The sequence below is a fragment of the Myotis lucifugus genome, unplaced genomic scaffold (genome assembly GCF_000147115.1).
Source record: "Myotis lucifugus unplaced genomic scaffold, Myoluc2.0 scaffold_208, whole genome shotgun sequence".
Taxonomy (NCBI): Eukaryota; Metazoa; Chordata; class Mammalia; order Chiroptera; family Vespertilionidae; genus Myotis; species Myotis lucifugus.
In genome coordinates this window covers 1,934,148-1,960,799 of record NW_005871256.1, presented here as the reverse complement: position 1 = coordinate 1,960,799, position 26,652 = coordinate 1,934,148, and the positions used below count along the sequence as shown (strand labels likewise).

Here is a 26,652-nt window from a genome sequence, read left to right as displayed (position 1 = left end):
ATGGTGAAAACTATATATCAAAGCGACTTCGTGTTGTTTTGTCATCCATCAGATGTTGAAATTGAGAGTGATAATTTCAGTTGAGTCAGGGACTACAACCTTCCCATGAACATAAGGGAATGACACAGAAGACAGAAGACAAAAGCCGAGAAAAGGGCAGGGATGATGGACATGAGGAATGAGAAATAGTCATGAAAACATGCTTACTAAGAAGTAAAGATTTAGCCGGCTGACTAATCATACAAAGAAAGATATAACACCTTAACTTTAATTTCTACCATTCAGGAACAAAACTGTAAAGTGTGTTATTTCCATAATGATTAAATATAGTTCTTGTTTTTTTGGACCAATGTAAAGAAACAGGAATAAAAATAAGGTGTGAGAAAGAATCAATATAATCAATAGAAACCCAATTAGAGTACAAAAGGTTGAATGAATTAAAAAGATACATATGTAAAGTTAACTGATCTCCATGTATCAACAATAACAACTTAGAAAATGTTATAATCAGTGACTCATACAACAGTGGCTGAAACAAAAGAATAAATCATAAATAATAAGCTGAAATAACTTGTAGAACTTAAATGAAGAACATGATCAAACATAACCAAGAAGACTTGCCGAATGAGGGGCCATGTAGCTCAATATTGAACAGGCGTCATGTGTCCCCAAATTAGATGGCAACTGTGATGAAATTTATTCCAAAGGGAACCTTTCTAGAACATAATACATTGCTTACAGGGTACATACATAATGCCTTTTAGTTAAGTTACAAGTGTAATGTAATGAATCCCAAGAGAATTTCTTCTGGAAATTAGTAAAAATGTCATAAATGCTCTCTAGGCAATAAACACATTAAGCTATGAGTGCAGCTATGCACACTGGCCATCTTCCCCCACAAACAGTTCACTCCTTCATTCATCAATTTTCCATTGAGTATTCTATGAACACAAGGAAGTGTGTATGAATATTCTATGAACATAAGAAAGTGTGCATGACACAGACAAAAATGATGAGCAGTCTAGAGACATATCAACAGTGCTCCTACACATGGGATTCCCATTATGTTTCTATGGGGAGGGGACATGTAGGGAGGGGAAGGACATGGTTCAAATAAGTAACACCTACCACAAAGTGTGCTAAATGCTGTGGGGGTAGATACCAGTGCAAAGAATTGCATAGTGGGAGGCAGGAACATAGTGGGGTGAGAGGAAAACTGTGAGGGGAGTGTTCTGGTTTAATTGTGTTTCCTCAAAAAGGTATGTTGTTGTCCTAACCCAGCAGTTCTCAACCTGTGGGTCGCGACCCCTTTGGCGGTTGAATGACCCTTTCACAGGGGTCGCCTAAGACCATCCTGCATATCAGATATTTACATGACGATTCATAACAGTAGCAACATTACAGTTATCAAGTAGCAACGAAAGTAATTGTATGGTTGGCTCACAACATGAGGAACTGTATTTAAAGGGCCAGAAGGTTGAGAACCACTGTCCTAACCTGACTACCTGAGAATGTGACCTTATTTGGAGATGGGGGTTTTATGGAGGTGATCAAGTTACAATGAGGTCCTTAAAATGGGCCTCGGTCCAATGACAGGTGTCCTTATAAAAGGGGGAAATTTGAACACAGACACCCCCACACACAGAGAATGCGTGTGAAGATTAAGGCAGAGATTGGGGTGACACTTCTACAAGTCACAGAACACCAGAGATTGACAGCAAAACACCAGTAGCCAGGAGAGGGGCCTGGGACAGATGCTCCCTGGCAGCCCCAGCAGGAACCCATCCTGCTGACACCTTGACTGATCTTGACTTGCAGCCTCCAGAACTGCGAGGAAATTCATTTCTGTTGTTGAAGCCACCAAGCCTGTAGCACGTGGTTGTGGCGGCTCTAGCCAGCGAATAAAGGCAGTATGTTATTATGTGCCAAGTCACGTTTCATTGCAGACGGAAGGGAGGAGTAACAGGAAGTCAGGTGAAGTGGGGGCTGGGGCAGGGGAGTGTTCTGGGCAGAAGGAACCAGATGTGCATATAATAATGATTTTAAATTTTTCCGTATTTTACGATGTTTTGACATCTTAAAAAGATTGCTGGTCGGAAGAGACCGTCCCTCCCAGGGCTAGCCCATTCTTAGAGATAGCAAAGGTCTTCATAGAGCAGTGGAAACCAACCCATCCAAGTCTACAAACCCAGCTTCCTCCTTCCCTAACTCCCTGCCCCAAATCACACAAGGGCCGGGTACCAGGCAACTAGAGTCCACCCCTATGGTCCAGAGCCTGCTGGAATTATTCCAACTAGCCAGTCCTAAATGGCTTACTCTGCTCTGCCTTCCTTTCCCATGGAAACTCCAATATGGGCTCTGGCTCAGGCTATCCCCTCTCTCCTGTCTTCTGCCACCTGACCAAATCCTGGTGTTTCCCCCTGTGGCCCTGCGCGGCAGGGGGTGCCCCCCTACTCTGGGACCTCAGAGTAAAATAAATGTATCCCTTCCAAACCTCCTTCTTGTTTCCTTCTGTGGCTGCACCAACTTTAATGTACCGTATCCAACATTTACATTCTGAGGACACTGCAGGTTTCAAGGAGAGGAGCAGAGGGGAGAACTGGAGAGAAGGGAGGCATAATGTATACCTCACCTGGGTGAGTGAGGGAGATACACAATTACACACTTTCAGAAGAACTCTTTCTGGCAAAATTCTAGGAGGACTAAAAGTTACTGAAAGACTCAACAGACCACATAACTCTTCTATGTGATTTATCTACCTTAGCTCACTGACAACCTACACCCAGCTCAGGAGTGCCGTACTATTAATACTTTCATTTCACAGGTAGGAACATAAGGCAGAGATCTCAAAACATTTCCTCTTGGTTCCTAACCTCTCTTCCAACAGCTCTGAGTAAGTGGATTGAGAGACACCATGAAGCAAAATGAAAAAAAAATGAAGAAGAATGCACCTACTTTAAGGTGGGTAGCTCTCAAAGAGCCAGCAAAAGGCTAGTTGCTGAACAATATGTAAAATAGCATACTGTAAGACAATAAAAACAGAAACCCCAAATAATGTCTCTTCTGTGGGGATACTTATATGTAAATATATAAAAAATATATGGACATATACATATATGTATTGGGTTTGTGTGCATATGATTGTATGCATATATGAGATGTAAAGTTTGTGCATATATTTCTATGTACATGCATATGATATATTTATATGTATGCATAAGTATATGTTATAAATTTATATATGCATATATTTTTAATTTTTTTTTTTTAAATTTCAGAGAGGAAGGGAGAGAGAGATAGAAACATCAATGATGAGAGAGAATCATCTGAGCCAGCAACCCAGGCATGGAACTGTGACCTCCTGGTTCATAGGTCGATGCTCAACCACTGAGCCAAGACCCTCTATCTATAGGTATATATTTATGTATGTACACACACGTCCCAACAGAAAGTACGTATGACTTGGAGCCTGTGTTTTCATTGTCTTGCGGCATGGTATTTCACTTATTGATCAGTTAGTTGCTTATACATATATTTGTGTGTTACTAGAAAAACCAGGAGGACACCCAACAGATAAACTGCTTACTTCCGGGGAGGGGAGAAAGACCGAGATTGGATGCAATGGAGAGCCGAGAGTGGAGCGCGGGGTGCAGGCCGAGGCCGACCAGAGCATGGCGCTCCCCAAGACCCGCCACCCCGCCCAACGCCGCCCGAAGACCAGGCCAGGAGGGAGCCTGCGCCCGGGTGCGTCTGTGCCGGACCATCCAGCCTGCCCTCCCGGAAGGGGCGGAGCCTGCGGCAGGGCCCGCCCCCTCCAGCGGCCAGCGGAAGGCCGGGGCGGGATTTCCGCTTCCCAAAGAGCTACTTCCGGGTTTGATGGCGAGCCTGGCAGGACCCGCGTGAGGCGGCGCTGGACTGGCAGACGGGGTGCGGCCGGGGGTGCTGGGGGGCAGCTCTGGGTCCGGGAGCGCCAAGCGGCGGGCGGCCCGGCGGGGGCGGTGCCTGCCATCGACTTGGCGGCAGAAGCTCGGACCCCAGGCGTGATGGCGAGCGGCCGGGGTGGAGAGCCGAGCTGCGGGAACCGCTTGTGTACCGAGGGCGTCGGGGAATGTGTGTCCAGCTCACCTCCGTTAACCGTGGAAAGGAACGGCCACGGCCGTCAGAAAATCCTCTCGCCTTGAAGCAGGAGAATAAGGGATGTCGGAGGGAGGCACTCCCACCAGGCTCAGAGTTACTCCGATTGGGGAAGATGGCGTGTAGCGCCCGGCAGCTAGAATCAAATCTCCCAGGAGCGAAGACCTAAGGGTCGGAGAGAACCGAGGAGAATGACGGTGTTGGGTAATGTTAGACATGAGCAGAGCAAGGACGATGGTCCAGGTACGGAAACTCCCAGATGCCTAGCCAGGGGCCAAACAGGAACCTCACCCCCAGGTCGCCTGTCCCGCCCTATCTCACTGGTTTGGACCTCTGGTCTTTCTTTCATAGCGCTGCTCAGGCGGTTCACACACCCTGACCTTTTCCTCCCCAAGGACAACATCTAGGCCTCAGTTGTATTTCAGCTCCAGGCCCAGAAAAGCACCAAAGCAAGACAAGTGAGGCTGTGGCTGCCTTGGGACCAGCTGCATTGACTAATGACCCTAGGGCGGCCCTGGCACCCGACAATCAGTGGAGACCAGGACCCTGAAAGAGCACGCCTGGGAAGCTGGTGAATATCCTATTAAGACCCTCCCCTAAGATTTCTACCTGCAAGAAAGAGATACATATGCTCAGGACAAAGGACCCAGTGCCTGCTCTCCCTCCAAGGAGCACACCGGTGCCGTTCTCTTCCCCCACAGGCATGTATCCCCTAAAGCTCTATCAGCGGTTCCCAAGCTGTGGGCCATGACCCCTTTGGCGGTCGAACGACCCTTTCACAGGGGTCCCCTAAGACCTTCCTGCATATCAGATATTTACATTACGATTCATAACAGTAGCAACATTACAGTTATGAAGTAGCAACGAAAATAATTTTATGGTTGGGTCACAACATGAGGAACTGTATTTAAAGGGCCAGAAGGTTGAGAACCACTGTTCTATGCAATTCCTTGTTTCACTATTCTAAGTATACTAGAGGCCTGGTGCATGAAAATTCATGCACTGGAGGGGGTCCCTCAGCCTGGCCTGCTCCTCTCACAATTCAGGAGCCCTCAGGGGCAGGAGTCCATCTGGCAGTCAGGGGAAGGCGACACCCCCATCACACCTCTGCTGCTGCCACTACCGGCAGCGCAAGCCTCGGCTGGCCCTGGGCAGCTGGACAGCAACCATCTGAGGCTTGCCTGCACCTCAGGCTGGCCCTAGGCAGCTGGGCAGCCGCCATCTGAGGCTTGCCTGCACCTCGGGCCGGCCCTGGGTGGTTGGGGGGCTGAGTGCGGGTCCGGCCGCACCGTGCAACTGCCGCTCCCCCTCATCCCCCATCTCCCCCCCCCGCCCCCCACCCCGGGCTGGGCTGAAAGGACTGGGACTCCGGCAGGGCAGAGGGGACTGGGTGCCACCATCTTGTGGCTATGGGCACCTCCATCTTTGTGACAGTGTGATGGGCAATTTACATATTCCCTTTTAAAAATATATATATTTTATTGATTTTTTACAGGGAGGAAGGGAGAGGGATAGAGAGCTAGAAACATTGATGAGAAAGAAACATCAATCAGCTGCCTCCTGCACACCCCCAACTGGGGATGTGTCTGCAACCAAGGTACGTGCCCTTGACTGGAATCGAACCCGGGACCCTTTAGTCCACAGGCCGATGCTCTATCCACTGAGCCAAACCTGTTAGGGCACATATTCCCTCTTTATTAGATAGGATTTTTGCTGCCATCATGGACCCAGTAATACCCTTTGGCTCAGGGCTGTGTAGCCCTTCCCTTTGGCTACCCCATCTCCCATCCCCTTTTTCTTTAAAAAAATCAGTTTTTCTTTAATCACCATCTGAGATGGCTATTTAGCCTGTTTGTTCACCACCAACTTTAACTTTTCAGGTAACAATTACAGATTGCTGTCCATAAATATGTCAATTCATTTCATCCTCTCTGCAACCTTGTAAGGTTAAGTGGTAGTAGAATCTTCTTTACAAAAGAACTGAGACACAGTTTAAATATTTTTTTGTTTGTTTGCTTAAAATCACAGCTAGTAGTAGTAGAATTCCCTGTAAACATTAAACTGGATACCGGGGTAATTCTTCAAGTTGTTTATAATATTGACATATTGGAGACACCTAATTTCTCTTCAGCTAGGGGAATGGCTAAATTAACTATGGAATATCCAGTTACAGAACACTGTTGTAACATGAACGCAGAAAGTTCCCTAGGATGTATTTTGGAGTGGAGAATAAATGCAAGTTACAGAACAATATGTTTTTAGTCATTCTTTTTAAGCCAAGCCTCTGTCAATGCTGTTTTATCATGGTACAAATTTGTCTAGATGAATAAAAAAAGAACTGGAATAAACAGAGTGGTGAATAGGGGAGTGTTGGGGGGCAACATAGGGATTGTGAGAGTTATGGTAAAACAAAACTTTATCATTATTCATGAGATTTGTTGAGGGGGGGTTTGTGTGGTCAGAAGAATTATATACTTTATATAATATGAAATTAATTTTAAAAATTTACTAAAAATTGCATTTTTATCCTTTGAGCACCCACTCTGACATAAATGGCATTTGAATAATTTGAGAAATAAAATCCAGCCTTAAGGGGTGAAGATTTGAGGATTATGAGAATATGAACATAAAAATAAAGCATTCTCAGGGAATCCCAGAAGAGAACATAAAAAGTAATTTTAATCAGTGTAGTATTTCATTGTTTAGTCTTGGGGAGCTTAAAATAAATCAGTGTTACCCTAAAACTGCTCCAGGTCTACATTACAAGCTCAAATTGGATGGAAACTCAGAGGTATTAAGTATTCTTTCAAATACGCATCCTGATATTTTAGTTGAAATATTTTATAGCATAACTTTAGAAAATGGTCATTATTGCTTATCAGTATTAATGATTTGCTAAAATGGTTGTACAGTTTTGTAGCCCTGTATGAAAATTGTGAAACCAAAAAGTTTCTAACATCTCTTGCACATTCCTCTGGGGCTGAGGCCCCAGCATGAAAACGATAAGTCCAGAGATTGAAATGGGAGTGATCCACTCTAATTGACAGTAACCCCATGAAATTGCCATTTAAAATGTGTCAGCTGACCTAAGGAATATCAAGAAACAATTTGGGAAAAAAAATGATTTGGAATTGGGATCCCTTAGTTATTCACCTTATTCTGGAAAGTAAAGAGGAAAGCTGACATAGATATACTCACCTGAAAAGTTCCTTTATATCTGGGACTTCCCTTTATATGGTGGGCAAGACCCCATTAGTAAAGGATTCTAATTCTGATGACATCACAACTGTTGCCTGGTAGTCACACAGATCAACAGCATTTTCACAAGGCGTTGGCTTAAGTTATTCCTGACTCTGATAAGATGCTGAAATCGAGTTTAGCATATGTATTAATTATTGCTGTGTAAAAAATTACCCCCAAACAAGCATTTATTTTCTACCACAGTTTCTGAGAGTCAGGAATCTGCGGGCACTGTCGCTTGTGTTTCTAGCTCAGTCTTGAGTTTACAGTCAAGCAGTTGTCCTGAGCTGCGGTCATTTTAGGGTTCTATTGGGGATGAAGAATCACTTCCCTATTGTTGGCAGGACTCAGTTTCTCATCACAGGGGCCGAGCCATAAGGCTGCTCACAAGAGCAAGATGGAAGCCACAGTGTGTTTTGTTTTGTTTATCCTCACCATAGGATATTTTTTCCATTGATTTTTTTTTTTTTTGAGAGAGAGTGTGGAAGGGACAGGGAGAGACAGAAACATTGATGTGAGACATCAATTGGTTGCCTCTCAGACCGGGATACAGTGTCTTCTAAACCAGAGACTTTCAACTGCCATGCCATGCAGCACATTGTTGTGCTGCAAGAATTTTTGTCAGATGGCAAAAAATAAATTTCTTGATGTGCCACAGAATTTTAGTAATTAGCTTATGCAATATCTGACTATTTAGTCAGTGGCATTGGCCTCTTTTCCCTTAGAATGTCAAATTAAAAAATGACAACAACCAATACAGCAATAGCTGTCCAGTGTGAACGAATCAAAAGTATACGTATTTTTTTGTCAGACGGCAAAAAATAAATTTCTTGATGTGCCACAGAATTTTAGTAATTAGTCTATGTGTGCCATGAGATGAAAAAGGCTGAAAATCGCTGTTTTACACTAATCTTGGAAATCTCATACCATCAATTTTCCATATGCTAATGATCATATAAACCAACCTTAGCACATTGTGAGAGGAACCTTGAAAAGGGAAGCAGAGATCATTGGGGACCAGCTTGAAGGCTAGCAACCATGGTGTGGTACCATTTCCCAAACTCACTGATAATTACTAATAATTACTAATCACTGGTAATTACAGGATGGCTAGAACTGTACTTGAAACAAAGGAAGTAGAGACTGTAGAATTAGAGAAAAACTGGAGAAGATTGGATCCCAGTTTCCTTAACATCAGATGAATACATACTCATGGAAGATGGTAAAATATGTACAACTATAATTTTACACAATATGCAAAATGATTTTATTAGTTACCTTATATAATATTCTTTTTTTTTTTTGTCAATCCTCACCCAAGGATATTTTTTTAAATGTATTTTATTGATTTTTTACAGAGAGGAAGAGAGAGGGAAAGAGAGTCAGAAGCATCGATGAGAGAAACAGCAATCAGCTGCCTCTTGCACACCTCGCACAAGGGATGTGCCCGCAACTAAGGTACGTGCCCGTGGGTGGAATCGAACCTGGGACCTTTCAGTCCGCAGGCCGGTGCTCTATCCACTGAGCCAAACCGGTTAGGGCTCTTTTTTGTTGTTGTTGTTAATCCTCACCCGAGGATATTTTTCCATTGATTTTTAGAGAGAGTGGAAGGGAGAGGGAGAGATGGAGAGAGAGAAATATTGATGTGAGAGAGACACATCGATTGGTTGCCTTCTTTCAAGCTCCTGGACTAGGGCCAGGGATCAAGCCTATAACCTAGGTACATGCCCTTGACCTGAAATTGAACCCAGGACCTTTCAATCCACAGGCCAATGCCCTATCCACTGAGCCAAACCGGCTAAGGAAATTACCTTTTGTAATATTTTTAAACATCTTTTTACCTTATATAACATTCTTAAACATCTTTTTATTGATCCATCTAATTGAGACTATCTTATTTTTTATTATTAAAATTTAGAAAAGACTTTTTAAATTGGTTTTTAGAGAGGAAGGGAGAGGGAGTGAGACAGAAACATCGATGTGAGAACAAAACATCAAACAGCTGCCTCCTGTACCCCCAACCCCGCCACTGGGAATTGAGTCAAACCAGCAAGCTTTTGGTGCATGGATGTCGCCCAACCTACTGAGCCACACTGGCCAGGGCTATTTTTTTAAATTTTGTTGAATTTATTGGAGTGACATTGGTTAATAAAATTATATGTAAGTTTCAGGTGAGACTTTTTAAACTCCCCATTAAATATGTGATAAATTTCTTCAGCCTTCAATCTCATTGCTTCCAAACATGTATGGATAGACCATTAATTTTATCCACTAAGATTTATAGCATTTACCTTCTGTTGGGTGGTCATAATTAAGTACTCGTGTAAGATGGTGATTAACACAGGTAGCTAGTGAGGGCATCCTCTGATGTCACTGACCTCTTCTTGCCCCCCCTCTCCCCCCCACATTGAGAGAGCTGACTTTGAAGTCCATGTGGATATGAAGGCTTCACATTAGGGGGCTTGGTGTGGGAGAGACAGAGGAGAGACTGGGTAGGCATTTGTGTACACACACGCACACACGCACACAGACACATACCTACACTGCCAAAAAGAGGAAATGCTATACTCTGGGATGCCAACTCCCATATTGAGAGCCCTCACCTCTGTCATGAAGAAATTTCCATCTCTTTGCTTCATTATAAGGGAAAACCTGTAAATTTGTTTGGAAGATTGAGTGAGTTAATATTCATAAAAGTACTTACAATACTTTGAGGGAGTGGGTCTGACTGCGTGCTCAGTGAACATTAGCTATTATGAAGTCTTCTGCACCTGTTGTTTTCAATGTCCAGGATAAGACAGTGGATCTAGTTGATTCATTCTAACTTCTATAATATTTGTTTGCATATATAGTACATTTATTTCTCTGTTGATGGATATTAGACATTTCCAAATTTATTACAGTGTTGCAAGAAACACCCTTATACACATATCTGTGGCACATATAGGGGTCCCAAAGGGAACATGGAGAGGGGTTAATTACTGGATCTTGGCTACGCACCATTTGACTTTACTCAGTATCACCAAATACTTATTCAGCAATGTATGATAGTTCCTATTTTGCCATATCTTACCAAAACTTGGTATAAAAAACTTTAACTTTGCACATGTGATAGTTTAAAATGATATTTCATTGTTAAATTTGCATTAACCTTTAGTGAAATTTGTGCATTTTGTGGCTATGTTTATTGGCCATTTGCGGTTCCTTTTTGGTTAACTGTGTGTTTAATACATATGTTTAAATGATGTGTCATGCTTCAATGTTTAAAATTAATTTGTAGGCAGCCTAGATATATTCTGATATAGAATAAAGGTTGACGCTCATGTTTTAGGCTTGCACAGGTGGGTGGATTGTGTGCTATTTAAATGGACGAAGAGGCGCAGTGGAAAACAAATTTTAGGAGGAATACCGGGAGTTTACTTTCAGACAAATTGGAGATGCTTTTGAGTCATCCACGAGAGCAAGTCTGTGCTGCACAGATACATTGGGGAGTTGTCAGCTTACAGGCGGCCTGTAACGTGATAGGAACGCATGTGGTTATCTTCCGAGAGAAGCAGCAGCACAAGAGCCCCACAGAACTGTCCATTGGAGAAGGAGGCTATGGAAAGGGATGCTGAGGTAGAGGACGAGTAGAGAAAAACTAGAATTGTGTGACACCATGGAAACCACGAGAGGAAACGGTTCTCTTCTTCTTCTTCTTCAATTTTTATAATGGCTGCAGAAGGTTTCATTGTGTGGATGTTCCCTAACTGCTCCTTTATTTGGAATTTGGATTAATGTCAGTGCTTTTCTATTATATGCTACACTTTGGCAAACATCCTTATAGGTTCATTTTTCCCCCTGCTGGTTACTTCCTTTGAATATACTCCTCTATGTATGTCCAAGAGTCTGCCTATTTAAAAGCTTTTACTCTAAGTTGCACATGTCTTCTAGAAAGAATGCCTTTTTATTCCGACCAGAATGAGTTTGCTTTTTTCTCCATTCTGGTGCTAGTGGAAAAGTGGTGAGAACTACATATTGCACACTGACATTTTTTTCTTTTTCCTTTTTCTTTTTCATACTGACATTTTTAATATTTGCAAGTGTGCCATTGTATGGGTGTTCACAATTTATTTCACCAATTATATTGTCTTCTTGTTTTTGGTATTACAACTAGTATTATAATTAACTAGAGGCCTGGTGCATGAAATTCATGCACTTGAGGTGGGGGGGGTCCCTCAGCCGAGCCTATGCCCTCTCGCAGTCCGGGACCCCTTGGAGGATGCCCGACTGACAGCTTAGGCCTGCTGGGCTTCTGGCTGAGTGGCACTCTCCCTGTGGGAGTGCACTGACCACCAGGGGGCAACTCCTGCATTGAGCGTCTGCCCCCTGGTGGTCAGTGCATGTCATAGTGACCAGTCATTCTGCCGTTCAGTCTATTTGCATATTAGCCTTTTATTATATAGGACTAGAGACCCGGTGCATGAATTTGTGCACGGGTGGGGTCAGGGCTGATTGGGGCAGCTGGCCTGGGGAAGGGGATGCGGGAGGTTGGCTGTCTGGCCCCACCCCCATTGGGCTGGTTGGCCAGCCGCAGTGTGTGTCATAGCGACTGGTCGTTCCAGTCATTCCAGTCATTCTGGTCACTTGGCTTTTATATATATAGATAGCTTTTTTGTTTAATATTTTTGCTTATTCTTAACCTGTCCCTTAGAATAATTCCCTGAAAGTGGGAATGATGAGTCAAAAGTGTTTGAATTTTTAAAGCTGTGGAAACACCCTGGCTGGTTTGGCTCAGTGGATAGAGCGTCGGCCTGCGGACTCAAGGGTCCCGGGTTCGATTCCGGTCAAGGGCATGTACCTGGGTTGTGGGCACATACCCAGTAGAGAGTGTGCAGGAGGCAGCTGATCAATGTTTCTCTCTCATCGATGTTTCTAGCTCTCTATCCCTCTCCCTTCCTCTATGTAGAAAATCAATAAAATATATTTTAAAAAAAGCTGTGGAAACAGATAAATCACCCTCTAGAAAGTCTGTGCTCTTCCTATCAGCAGGGCATGGAAAGGGATCTCCCTAATCTTTTACATTTGGGAGTTGTCCGTGTACATATGGTATTCCAAGGAATTATCTGGAGAACTACACCTTTCATTGCTTCTATCAGGCTAAATGCACCCAGTATGTCTTTATATGAAAACTATGCATAAATAAAATTATTGAATAATACCATTTTCTCACGTTGTACGTCAGATTTTGAGGCCCCATATCTGAAAGGCTTGTATTCCAGCTATATTATCTGATCTGTGATCTAAGAATTAATTCCAATAGCATTGTGTTGGGGAGCAAGTGATAGCGACATCTCCGGAGGACAAAGAGGGAAGAGATTTAAGGCTAAGGGCTTCAAAAATTAATCCAGTGGCCATGGGGTCACTTGGAAAAGGCCTGTCTCAGGTTTGAAATCATTTCAGCTGAAAGTTCAGTTTCAAAGCCAGCAGAACTTTTGTTAGGTTGGATTCATTTTGGAATCTGGTTGGCATTTCCCGTGCGTGTGGTTTTTATTTATTTCTTTATTTCTTTGCATTTCCCATTTTGTCTGGTTTCACGATTGACCAAATTAGGTTCAGTTCTCTTTGACACGGGTCTTTTTTTTTCTTTCCTTTTTTAAAAATATATTTTTAAGGTCAACCAAAGGACTTATATGCATGAATATAAGCCTAACCAATGGACACAGACACCAGGGGGGTGAGGGCATGAGTGGGAGTGGGGGGGGGTTAATGGAGGGAAAAGGACACATATGTAAGACCTTAATCAATAAAGAAAAAATATTTTTATTGACTTCAGAGAGGAAGGAAGAGGGAGAGATTGAGCCCTTGACTGGAATCAAACCCAGGACTCTTCAGTCCGCAGGCAGACCCTCTATCTACTGAGCTAAACCAGCTAGGGCTGACACGGGTCTTGTAGATGCTTTTGATTTAAAAAAAAAAAAGTGACAAATAGTCCCTGTTGTGTCTGCAAAAAGTAGACATTTGGGTTAGAATCTGTGCAGAGAGCAATAGTGGTACCCGAGTCTTGGCGTGAGATATGAGCGCTCTGATTCATGGAGGGTAGTTAGATCTCCAGGACACCGGAGAGGGGCGCCTGCGGGTTCGGGGGTGGGGTGGGGGGGGACCTCCCGCTGGTGTGGTGGGTACCAGGACGCCTGCGCCAGGGCCATCCTAGAGGGACCAGTCTGTCCTGCCCTCAGGAAGGGGCGGAGTCCGCAGCAGGCCCCGCCCCCAAAGAGGCGCCCGGGAGGCAGGGGCGGGACTTCCGCTCAGGAGCGGACACTTCCGGGTTCGTTGGCGATCGCCGAGGGGGCTGTGCGAGCAGGTGCTGGGCCGGTGGGCGGGCTGGGCTGCGGCCCGCGCTGGGCCCGCGATGCTGGGGAGCAGCCCCGCGGCACCGGAGCGCGAGGCCGAGAGCGACGGGGCGGGGGCTGTTCCTGCACCGCCTGCCATCGACTTCCCGAAGGACGGCTCGGACCCCAAGTATGACGGTGAGGGACCCGGAATGCCTGGCGGCCCTGCCCTGGCCGCGTCCACGTTCATTCTCGGGTGCAGCGAGGCTGGCTCCTGGGCCTCGGCCGGTTCCGTGGGGTCCGGGGCCCAGCGGTGCAGTGGGGGTGGCGGCGGCGGGCAGGCCGTTCGCATCAGGTCAGCATTTATGGAGACGAGTGGCTGCTGGTGACCCGCTGGCTCGTTTGTGCACATTTCTGCTCGTCTCTCCTCCGCGGACCCAGGGTTTCCGGGACCCTCCCGGCTCCCAAGCCCCGTGACTGGGTCCGGCGGGAGCGGGAGCGTTGCCGGCTACTAGGTGGGACTTTGCAGACCCTGTGCGCTGAGCCTTTGGGGCCGAGTTTTGATTTATTGCTTCTGTTGTCTTGCTTCACCGATAGGGTAGCTGAAGACGTGTCATCGCGAGGCAGTATGCAAAGCCTCCTCTTCTGTTAAAACAAACAAAAAAACAACAAGTTTTCATGAGGCTTTTGGTTACTGGGACATACGGTATGTTACTGTCCAGCAACATGAAGTGAGAGGTGCTTAGAACAGGGACTCTAGCCAGTCCGAAGTATCCAGTATTTTAAGGAAAGTGCAGTAGGCTCTTTAATTGCAACTAGTTGTTTTGGAAACTTATTGTACTTGAAAATTTATGTTTATTGATTGTTTTGAGAAGAGGGGGGGAGAGGAGAGAGAGAGAGAGAGAAACATCAATTTGTTGTTCCACCCACTTATGCATTCATTGATTGATTCTTGTATGAGCCCTGACCCTATGGAACCCACACCTGGCAATAATAGCACAAATTAAGTTGTGCTATTAAGAATGAATCATTGCCCGGAGTGACTCAGTGGTTGAGCATTGATCTATGAACCAGGAGATCAGGGTTCGATTCCGGGTAAGGGCACATGCCCTGGTTTCGGGCTCTATCCCCAGTGTGGGGAGTGCAGGAGGCAGCTGGTCAGTGAAATTCTCTCGTCATTGATGTTTCTATCTCTCTCTCCCTTTCCCTTCCTCTCTGAAATCAATAAAGATGTATTTTAAAAAGGAAGAATGAACACATTGATTCAGGGAGGTTTTTACTGTGCAGTGGTTTGAATAGGATGATCACAGAGAAAACACATTCAGTTGAAGCATGAAACAGCTGTTAACATGTTAAAATCGATTTAAAGGTGCAAGCCAAGTTGAAAATGTTCTAATTTCTTAAATCCTTCGATTTTCATCCTTAATACCAGCTATAATTCTTGACTCCAGAGGGATACAAAGCAGACCGTGGCAGTCATGAACAGAGGACGGCTGTAAGATAACTATTTTGCAGGGGGCAGACTGATGTTTTCCGTATGTCAGGTGGTACTTAGAGCAGCTCCACAGTGAATAGGGTTACGTCATAGAAAAAGTCCCAGCGGTAAACAGGCACGTCTGCCTGTTCTGTAACGTTGTGATAAGGTTTTCTGCAAACTGAAGATTAGTCTTGAAGGGTGTGATCTTAGATTAGCTTCTAAAAATTCCCTTCTCCTCGGCTACTCATTCTACTGTTGTGTTTACATAGTGCCTTTTCTTCCAAAGACGCCCAGAAGGTCCAGGCATAATTTATCTTTTCGTGTGGAAATAAGGTCCGTGAAAAATGTAGTAGATGTAAAAACAGAATAGTTAAATGGCTTCTCAGAGGTCTTCTGTCTGATGTGAGGTCACTCTGCCAGTTAATGGCAGAGTCTAAAAATTCAAAACCTAGGTGTCACTCCAGAACCTGTGCTCTGTGGGAGTTTATTGTGTAGGGATTCTCCTAGAGCCAGCATGGCCTCTGTTCAAAGTTACTGTCTTCGGTGCGTCTCCCCCGCCCCTTCCCCGTGCCCCCGTCGTCTTAGAAGGAGGGCCAACAGTAAGCCCAATGTCACTCATTAATTTTTCTTCTTTCACCAGAAACGAGTTTTCTAAAATTGTACCTCAAATTAATCCTTCAGGTTTCTCCCTCGGTTCTTGAACGTCTCCCATCAGGAACAATTCGGTTCTCTACCAAATTGTCCACAGAAAAAATGTCTCCCCTTGGCTGGCATGGCTCAGTGGTTAGAACATTAGCCTGTGCATCAGAGGATCTTGGCTTTATTCCCGATCAAGGGCACGTATCTGGGTGGCAGGTTCAATCCCCAATCCGGGTTGGGGTTTATGCTGGAGGCAACCAATCGATCTCTCTCTCTCTCTCTCTCTGTCTTTCTCTCTTTCCCCTCCTTTCTCTCTTCCATTCTCTCTAGAAACCAATGGAAAAAATATCCTCACTCCTTGGATGAGGCTCAGAAAAAATATTTTAAAAAATGTCTCTGTTTTTGACCAAAACTTCAGTTTTTGACCTGATAGCCCTTTCGTGCTGAGGTCAGGTGACAAAAAGCAGCTCTCAGGTAACAAAGAGAATGCTTTTGTTGTTGGAGAATCAACCGATTAGCACAATTTTAGAACATAAAGAGGCCATCAAGAGTGCTCATGTTGCTAAGGGTGTGAGAGAAGCAGTGATCACAGAAGCGGTAGAAAAACTGTTGATTTGGATAAACAAAGAGCAGGGGCGGGTGGAGGCCGCGATAGTGAAAGAGCATCGATGGAGCCCGCTGGCCTCCTGAAAGGCACCCGTGGAACGAGTGCTGAAAGCGACTCCTTTAAGGCTGGAAGGGGGTAGTTCGATACATTCAAGAAAGGAAGTGCTTGTTTATAGGTTAAACAGTACATTGAACAGGTACTGTATACAAAAAAGGTTAAAACGGAATCATTTGGGGGTCTGGAACAGATTAATTCAATTTCCATTCTTTCTAGGGGGAAAAATGATTTGGTTTTCGAACAAATTCCCTCTTGAACAGCCTTCCGGAGCTAATTGCGTTCGAGAACCAAGGTTCCACTGTACTGAGAATTCAGTGTCTCATCTTTCCTCTGACAAGCCCTCCTACCAATTTCCGCTCTCATTAACACCTCCTTCCTCCCCTTCCTGGTGTTTTAAATCCTGGCCGGTCCCTTTCTTTCTTGCTATTTCTGCGACCTATTCTTTCCTCCATGTTTCTGTCCGTCGCCTCCTGTACCAGCTTATGACCTTCAGTTGAAGTGCAAACCCATCTATCCGGTTGGCCGTGTGCAGTGGAAAAAGGACGATGGGCTCGGGAGTTGGTCGGCCTGCCCGCTTACGGATTTCCTCCCTTCTCTAGGGGATCAGTGTCCTCATCTGGAGCATGGGAATGGTAACACTTACCTTTTACTGTCCCCTGAGGATGAAATGAGATTGTACATGTAAGACACCTGTCCATACGTAGCACATGCTCAGGAGTCAAGTTTTCCTCCTTCTTCCCTTTCTCCTCTGCCAAACTAATGTCTTTATGCCTGGGTCAACGCTGTCCTCGCGACAGGAGGCATCCCCGCTTGTTTGCTTGAGTATTCATTCATTCATTTCTACCTTTGTGCACATCATTACTACCAAAACGTTCTCCCTTCCCCCAGTGGCATCTTTCTGCTAGGCTTCCAGCTTCCAGAATTCAACTCAAAGCTCAATTCCAAAAAGTCTGTCTTGATTAACCCCACTCAGCTTAACTACTGTGTTCTTTTTAAAGCCTAGTTTTATTTTTTTTTAATATGTCTTTGTTGATTTTAGAGAGAGGAAGGGAGAGGGGTAGAGATAGAAATATCGATGAGAGAGAAGCATAATTGATCGGCTGCCTCCTGCACGCCTACTGGGGATCAAGCCTTCAACCTGGGCATGTGCCCTGACCGGGAATGGAACCGGTGACCTCTTGGTTTATGGGTGTTGATGCTCAACAACTGAGCCACACCAGGTGGGCTGTGGTGGGTTTTTTCCCTTAAAGTTACATAGTTTGTTTCTTTAATTAGAATGTGTTATTTTGTCATTCTGAGATATTTTTATCATTTATTACAATTTTTCCTTTTTTAATTTGTAGAATCTGATGTTCCAGCAGAACTCCAGGTGTTAAAAGGACCGCAGCAGCAGCAGCCGACCTTCCCTTTTGCAGTTGCCAACCAACTATTGCTTGTCTCTCTGCTGGAACACTTGAGCCATGTGCATGAACCAAACCCATTTCGTTCAAGACAGGTGTTTAAATGTTAGTAAGCATAAATTCATCTTGCTAAATAACACTTGTAAAAGTACTATGGTATTTAATGCTGCGGGTGTATAAAAATTTGAAATAAGTATTATTAGCTTATATTTTTAAAAATATATATTTACTGATTTCAGAGAGGGGAAAAGAGGAAGGCAGAGGAAGAGAGAAACATCAGTGATGTTAGAGAATAGCTGTCTTCTACACACCCCCTACTGGGGATGGAGCCCGGAACCCGGGCATGTGCCCTAACCTGGAATCAAACCGTGACCTCCTGATTCATAGGTCCATGCTCAACCACTGAGCCATGCTGGCTGGGCAATATAGCTTATATTTCTTAAAATTCATTTTATATTTTGCTTTGAGTAATTCCTTATGAATATAACTAGAGGCCCGATGATATGTGCAAGGGTCTTGGCCCTCGCAGCCTCAGCTGCCTCGGCCCTTGTAGTCCCGGCTTCATCAGGAAGGGGCTTCATCCGGAAGGTCGTCTGGAAGGTAGTTCCACCTTCTGGTCTAATTAGCATATTAGCTCTTTATTATATAGGATTACTAGGTTCCCTGAAAGATTAATAACCATAAAATTGTTCGTATTTAAATAAAAGATAGGTTTTTTTGTATCTATAACATGATATTCCATATAATGTGTGAAGCTCTCTTATGGTTTAGTCAGTGAACAGGTAAATGAAAATCACAGATAGTCATTTTGAACCAGGTCTTGACCAGAGCGCTGGAACAGCAGTATTTTTGTTGTTGAATAAGAAACTTTTCCTCTACACTACATACTTTTAACACCAACTGTGTGGTGTTTCTTTTCCTGCACTGCCCAGCTCTCTGTGTTGGTTAAGATATTCCATAATAGAAACAATAGTTAATATTCACTTTTGTTGTTCATTCTAATCATTTATTTCCACTTCTGCCTTTATTCTTATCTCAGTGCCTGTTTGCAAAATGAAATATGTTTGAAAATAGGAAGACTACTGTGATTACATTTTTCTTGCCTTTTTAAAAGATGGAGCTTAGTATTTTACTGACCAACCAGGCATGGTAAACAAATGACTGACTGTTCAGTGTCATAGAAGTCAGTATAGATGTGCTCCTGAGCAGTGAGTGTACCAATTGCTTCACTTTGACGGAAGCAATCCCCAAGTTGGAATGCGTGTATGAACGGAACTTTTTTCTCATAGAGGCTATTATCACTCTTCATGCTCTGTGTACTCTTCAGAAGTGCCATTTTAGCCAGCCAGATGTGGCTCCGTGGTTGAGCGTTGACCTAGATCTATGAACTAGAAGGTCACGGTTCGATTCCTAGGCAGGGCACATGCCTGGGTTGCAGGCTTCATCCCCAGTAGGGGCGTGCAGGAGGCAGCCAATTGATGATTCTCTTATCATTGATGTTTCTATCTCTTTCTCCCTGTCCCTTCCTCTCTGAAATAAAAAATATATATATTAAAAAAATTACCATTTTATTGATGGCCTTCTAATAATTCTCCGCATTCTTTTTCTAGTACTTTGTCAGACCTTTATCAAAATGGGGCTGCTGTCTTCTTTCACCTGCAGTGATGAGTTCAGCTCATTGAGACTACATCACAACAGAGCCATCACTCATTTAATGAGGTCAGCGAGAGAGAGCGTTCGACAGGTGAGCTTCACAATACGTGCTTGGTATGTGACAAAAACGTTTTGATTTCCAGAGGGCTGTATCTTAAAGCGTTATGAAATCCTGGTTATAAAGAGGTTTATAAAATGTTTAACTTTAATTTGTTTATGTAACAACTATTTCTGAATGGCTGCTGTGTGTTCGGCTCTCTGGTACGTGCTGGGGTCCAAGCAGTAAGCAACATAGACAGAATCCCGGCCTCAGGGAGCTTCTGTTGTAAAGAGCAGGCAGTAAACAACGGAACAAGGAAAATGCGGAAAAATAAATGGGTTCGATGGTGAGAAGTGTTAAGGAGAAATAAAGCAGGGAAGGGACTTAGAAAATGTGTGAATGTTCCGGAGGGTGGCCAGGGAGGGCCGCACTGAGACTCCTGTAAGTCAGGAGCTGAGGCTGAGGGGAGGCGACGCGCAGATGCCTGGAGGAAAAGCACTCGAGTGGAGGCACAGCAGCTCCCCAGGGAGCAGTGTGTCAGGTGTCGGGGAGCAGGATAGGCAGCCGTGTGGCTGGAGTGAGCAGGGGAGCGTGGTGGGGGCAAGAGGGCAGTAAGAGGGAAGGTGGAGTTGGACAATAGAGTCCGATTATGATACCATTTTAATATCTTTGGTGTTCACTCAGTGGAAAGGCAGCACTGCCGGATTTTGAGCAGAAGAATGGCATCATCTGATTTATGAGTTAATGGGATCAACCAGCTTCTGTGTTGAGCATAGACAGGGGGGCCAAGGGCAAAAGCAGGGGCACTGGTGCATCATACAGGCAAGAAGTGATGGTGGTGGCTCTGAATGGGTGGTAGCTGTGGAGACGAGAGAAGTTGTCAGTTTCTGCATACTGGTATATTTTGAAGGTAAAAATCGCCATTTGCTTATGGTGCTCGTTGGTACATTCTCAGCTTTGTCAGTGGGTAGCAAGAATGTAGCTTTTTTAGTAGTGATCTGGTTAAGAGAGATATATTTTCCATTGTAAACTTTTAGGTAATATTGAAAAAGCCATTGAGTCTTATTTTTTAATATTGTGTAAGCATTTGAGACTATTGATATGACATTAAATTTTGATAGATTCCTTATTCCATAAAATTTTCAAAATGCTTTTAAAAATAATTTTTTTATTTTAGGATCCTTGTGAGGATAGTTCTCATATTCCGAAGATCAGGTTTGTATCAAATACTTTTGTGATTATTTAAATGTTACTATTAAGTCAGGATTAAGAATCAATCCTGAATTAATCAGAAATGAGTTTTGAGTTTAAAAATACTATAGTTAGTATTGTTCCGGGGTTGGCAAACCGTGGCTCGCGAGCCACATGCGGCTCTTTGGACCCTTCAGTGTGGCTCTTCCACCAAATACCACGTGCAGGTGCGCACGTACAGTGCGATTGAAACTTCGTGGCCCATGCGCAGAAGTTGGTATTTTGTGGAAGAGCCGGTATTTTGTGGAAGAGCCACACTGAAGGGGCCAAAGAGCCGCATGTGGCTTGCGAGCCATGGTTTGCCGAGCTGCAGTTTGCCGACCACTGGTATAGTTTATGCAAATTTAAAAACTTTGTTCTCGGCAATTAATTACTGCTCCAAGATTTGCTTTAATTCTCATTTCCCTCCTTTAATAAAAAAAAAGGTTTTTTTGTCGTTTTGCTTTAAAATTTTTTTTCTTCATTTTTGATCCCCTGCTCTCCTCATTCACTGTGGATTCCATAAGCCCCAGCCTTAGTGCAGGGCACTGATATCTGGTCTCTGTCAGGGAAAACCGTTGAATGTTGCCTGTATTTAGGAAGTGTTAATATAAAATCTGTAACTTGTCTGGAAATTTAAGTGACTTTCTCACTGAACTCCGCTAATCTTTTGCGTGTTTAGTCATTGAGTACTTATTACTGGTAAAATACTTAAAATTAGATTAATGATTTTAATCTAAATCAGGTTTTCATTTTGCTATCATATCAACCTGTCAATTTGCTTAGCAAATGTTTTTTCATAGAGAATGAAAAATTGCATTAAAAATATTTTTATTGACTTCAGAGAGGAAGGGAGAGGGAGAAAGAGGTAGAAACATCAGTGATGAGAGAGAATCATCAGTCGGCTGTCTCCTGCACGCTCCACACTGGGGATCGAGCCCCAGGCATGTTCCCTGACCAGGAATCAAATCGTGACCTCTTGGTTCATGGGTTGACATTCAGCCAGTGAGCCACACTGGCCGCTCTGAAAATTTTCATTTTAGCTCATCCTTTCCAAGTCACCACAATTTAGTGATGAAGGAAGTTAGAAGGTTAGTAGTAAAACAGGGAACATGAACTGCCTAGAACATTCTGACGTGTTCATGCTCTAATATTGGCTGTTTGTTTTAACTTTCAGATCAAGGGAAGTAGCCTTTGAAGCACAGACTTCACGTTACTTAAATGAGTTTGAAGAGGTTTCCATCTTAGGAAAAGGTGGATATGGAAGAGTATACAAGGTTGTTTTCCGCATGTCTTTTTTGACCTACTGCTTTAAATAAATGTATTGAGAAGTTGTTTTCAATATTGAAAGTAGGCAAAGGGAAATTCCTAGAAATTACCAAGATTCGTCATTTATGGGGAAGTGGGCAGGTTTTCATTTTTTCCTAACCACATCGGTGGGTTGGTGGATTCTGGGTTGGTGGATTCTGGAAACTGAGTTTTTGTCCTATGTTACCTTTTGTATAAAATGTTTTACTGAAAAGAACGGTGCTGCTGTTTTTTGGGCTTCACAGAGCCCTTTGGCTAACACTGCCATTCTTCCAACCGGGGGCTTCTGGGAGTTGGCCTCTCCTTGCATTTGAAAACCTGTTGTCTAGTTGAGCACGGCTGACTTCCCTGACCATAGCAAAGCGCTCAGGTGCCTTTACCTTAATTTTATCTCTTTGGCTTGTTTGGATGGTCTAAGTTCAGGTTAAAGAACTTTCCTTATTCGTTTGAAATTTAATGACACAATATACTTTGTCTTTTTCTCTACTTTTTAGGTCAGGAATAAATTAGATGGTCAGTATTATGCGATTAAGAAAATCCTGATTAAGGGTGCAACTAAGACAGATTGCATGAAGGTAAGATGTAAAAAATGTATTTATTTTGAATAATTGAGTATTTGTTTTTTTTGAAATAGTTGTTGTTTGTGTGTGTGTGTGTGAGAGAGAGAGAGAGAGAGAGAGAGAGAGAGAGAGAGAGAGTATTTGGCAAATACTAGGTGTATGGGTTGCCAGTTTACTAAGAATGGGTTACAGTAACAAACATAAGAACTGAATTTATTTGACTTAGTTTTCTATAGGCATTTCATATTGGCCACATTTCAGGGTCATTGCTGGGGAAATTAATTTTTAAATTAAATTATTCATATAAATACAAGTTGCTATAAAACAAAAGAAAACATGAGCTCAGTCCAGGTCCCAGTCTCTCCCTGACATGCTGTGTGGTCCTGGGCAAATTACCTAGTCCTCCAAGTCATGTCTATCTACTGCCCTTGACAACAGGTTTTATTTACCTTGTGAACTGGACTTCGTTATAGGAGAATGAGTGTACATGAACTATGCAAAGCATAAAGTGCCATGTATATGTAAGTTTAGTGGCTATAACAATGGCTTTGGTCTCTCATAAAGATATTCCCGTTATTTTAACATCGTTTAGCTTGCTTGTACAGAGGGCTTTTTCTGTTTGCTCTGGAACAAGTGGTAGTATTTGATACCATGAGCATTTAACCACTTGCCAGTGAAAGCTCGGTCTAATGATGCTTCTCCTTTAGGTTCTACGGGAAGTGAAGGTGCTGGCGGGTCTTCAGCACCCTAACATTGTGGGCTATCACACTGCTTGGATTGAGCATGTTCACGTGGCCCAAACGCACGGTAAGCAGTTGCAGATTAGATAGAGTTGAAGGCCGGCAAAGCTCATTCTTTTATGTTTTTCACATTTTAAAAAATATTAAAAGGCACAAAAAGAAGACTCTTTTGTGAAAATTATATGAAATTCCTCATTTCAGTGTCAGTAAATACAGTTTATTAGAACACGGGCTCATCTGTAGGTATTGTCTGTGGCTGCTTTTGTCCACACAGCGGAGTTGAGTAGCTGCAGGGAGTCTCCGGGCCGGAAACCTGACCTGTCGATCAGGTCCTGCACAGAGTTTGCTGACCCCTCAGCTGTTTTATAGTTCCTTGTATGTGCCAGTCGTTTGAATAAGCTTGTATTGTACTTTGCCAGAAGATCATGACATTTTTATTTTATTTTTTGTTAATCCTCACCCGAGGATATTTTTTCCATTGACTTTTAGAGAGTGGAAGGGAGGGGGAGAGACAGAGAGAGAAACAACGATATGAGAGAGATACATTGATTGGTTGCCTTCCGCACGAACCCCACCTGGTGGCCAGGGATCAAACCTGCAACCTCGGTACATGCCCTTGACCGGAATCAAACCCAGGACCCTTCAGTCCGAGGCCAACGCTCCATCCACTGAGCCAAACCGGTCAGGGCAGTCATGATGTTTTTAGATAGGTTGTTTCATTTGGCATTATTTGTATACTTTAGCTCTGCATTTCACTATGAATTAGGAAATTGGGCTGCTTAAGGGTTTGTTTCTGTTTTTATTCAGCAGATAGAATTTCTGTTCAGTTGCCATCTCTGAAAGTGATCTCCGCCCAGGCGGGCGACAGGTATGTGCACTGCTGTAGCCTTTGCAGGTTGACATAACCTGTCACCTGCATTGGGTTGCCTTTGTCTTTTGCTGTTAGGAGTTCAGGAATGTTTTAGACTTCGTTTTTGCTTATTTTCATTATGAAATGTTAAATTATTTCCTCCCCTTAGATATTTCCTGTCAGAATTTTAAATAAACGTAGTTGCTAGGTAGATTTGATGTCTCCCCCCCCCCCCCCCCCAGGGCTTTACCAGTAAGAATTACATAGGCCTGAAGGAACAGTCGAGTTACTCTTGATATTTTTTTTACATTGATTATTAATTATTATTTTTACTGTTTTTTCCCCTCCAGAGATCAATATGATGTTAAAAATGATGAAAGTAACAGCTCATCCATTATCTTCGCCGAGTTGACCTCAGAAAAAGAAAAACTCTTAGGAGAGTCTGGCATTGAAAATCAGAATAACAAATTGGTGAACTATACCCCCAATCTAGTCACAAGAGATGCCAGTGGATTTGAATTATCCATTGAGCTCCAAGAAAATGGCCTGGCTGAGTTGTCTTCCAGATCGATGGCTGACAATCAGCTGCCACTTAGGCTTAATTCAGACTTGGAGGGGAATTTCACATCCACTGAGGAATCGTCTGAAGAAAACTTAAACATGGTGGGACAGACAGAGGTAGATTCCTGTTTACTCATAATAATTGTACAGGGGACTGCGATTAGATGGCCGCCCCTCTTCCTCAGCTGGCTTCCCACCTGTTGTTCCTCCCTCTCTGCTTAGCCCTGCTGTCCTGTGTTCAGTCTCTTCTGTCCACATTCCCTGTGTATTTGAACTTCACACCTTCCCTTAGTTAACTTGCCCTTTTCTGGGTCATTCCTTCCTCTAGATCATATATGTTCCTTGGAGTGGGAAGCATGGTGCACAGTCTGTTTCTCTTGTATGTTAACACTGGGTTATAAATATATATGCAGAAAGATTTTCTACATTTGGAACATGGCTTTCAGAGAGTCCGAGTAGGATTACCAGGTCATGTTTCAGGCGACTCTTGTTGAGGGCTACACTGATGCGCTGGTGAGACTCCAACGTACTCGCTCCAGTGTCAAGTATTAGTGTTAAGAAACTTGAAGATTAACAGGGTCTGCACATAACTGGTCATATTAGATTACAAAGCTGTGTATACACACGCAGAATTAACTCTTATTGTCCAGGAACACGTGGCCGTGTGCATGTGATTTTTTATGTACAATGTGAAGCCAACCAAACTGTCTGTATACTGTGGGGTATACACACAGGAGCAGATAGCATATAGCTGTCCTTTTATACTTGACTAGAGGGGCCCACTGCACAAAATTCGTGCACAGGTAGGGTCCCTAGGCCTGGCCGGCGATAAGGGTCGCCAGCCGGGGCTTTCCTTCCCCCTGCTGCCAGCTGCCGGCTGGGGCCTTCCTTCATTCCGCACCACCCCCTAGTGGTCAGTGCACATCATAGCAAGTGGTCGAACCCCTGGTCGGTTGAACTCCCGAGGGAACAATTTGCATATTAGCCTTTTATTATATAGGATTTTAGCTTTCAAAACTTTATGTAGAGAGCCGACCAAACAGTTTCAATGCCTGTGTCACATCTGAGAGCTTCTCCCTTTTGACACTGCCTAACTCCAGCAGGCCGGCCCCTGCCCACTGGGAATATGACACACAGTTTTAAGTATTGCTTTCCTTCTCCAGCTCCTTCACTAGACTTTGGGCATCGTGGGCAGGCCTATGTGTCACCTTTATTTTCATCACTCAGGCCAGTGCTTGGCCTAGAGTAGACAAGTGAGTATTTGTTGGCTAAATGAGTAATGTAAGTGGTACAGAGATGGGACCAGTGTTGTGTCGCCCCCTAGATGCAATACCACCTGATGCTGCACATCCAGATGCAGCTGTGTGAGCTCTCCCTGTGGGACTGGATCGTGGAGAGGAACAGGCGGAGCCGGGAGTGTGTGGATGAGTCTGCCTGTAAGTACCATGCGGCCCTGCAGGTGCGGGGCTGGGGGATAAAGACAGGAGGACCCGCCGCCTCCTGCTGCCAGGTCTTTAGATGGAAAAAAAAAATCTGTTTTAAACCAAAGAAACAATTAAGCTTATTTCAACATTTTTCAAAAACAAATAGTAATTGGAAGTTAATTTTCTCTGTGATAGATACATAGTTTGTTGATATTTAAGCAGTAATGTGTTAGAATTTAGGAAACTGATTTAGGGTGGAAAAGGTCTTTAAAATTTTTATAAGGAAAAAATTTAAATACTTGTTTTTATTTTTTAACCTGAAAATGTGGTATTCTTACAAAAAGAAACCATTATAGGAAGGCATGTGGTCAAAAGTTTGTCTCCCTCAAGCTCCAGATCCCCCTTCCCTCCCCTGCAGTTG

The 26,652-nt window shown here is 43.7% G+C and overlaps 1 protein-coding gene across 4 annotated transcripts in view; it reads left to right on the top strand.

Annotated features, from left to right (window-relative positions):
- Positions 1–4,025: 4,025 nt before the first annotated feature.
- EIF2AK1 (eukaryotic translation initiation factor 2 alpha kinase 1) overlaps positions 4,026–26,652 on the top strand; it is a 34,397-nt gene continuing 11,770 nt past the window's right edge. The window contains exons 1-10 of one of the 4 annotated variants that reach the window (XM_023761460.1): positions 4,026–4,377; positions 17,809–17,970; positions 19,476–19,609; positions 20,736–20,773; positions 21,966–22,065; positions 22,591–22,671; positions 23,364–23,463; positions 24,204–24,264; positions 24,597–24,924; positions 26,132–26,243. In XM_023761460.1, coding sequence (XP_023617228.1) covers positions 4,326–4,377; positions 17,809–17,970; positions 19,476–19,609; positions 20,736–20,773; positions 21,966–22,065; positions 22,591–22,671; positions 23,364–23,463; positions 24,204–24,264; positions 24,597–24,924; positions 26,132–26,243 — 1,168 coding nt within the window. In that variant the 5' untranslated portion in view covers positions 4,026–4,325. Of the gene's footprint in view, positions 4,378–13,676; positions 13,884–14,348; positions 14,392–17,808; positions 17,971–19,475; positions 19,610–20,735; positions 20,774–21,965; positions 22,066–22,590; positions 22,672–23,363; positions 23,464–24,203; positions 24,265–24,596; positions 24,925–26,131; positions 26,244–26,652 lie in introns of those variants that run through there. The other 3 variants (XM_006097695.3, XM_006097694.3, XM_023761461.1) reach the window with 3 other exon arrangements.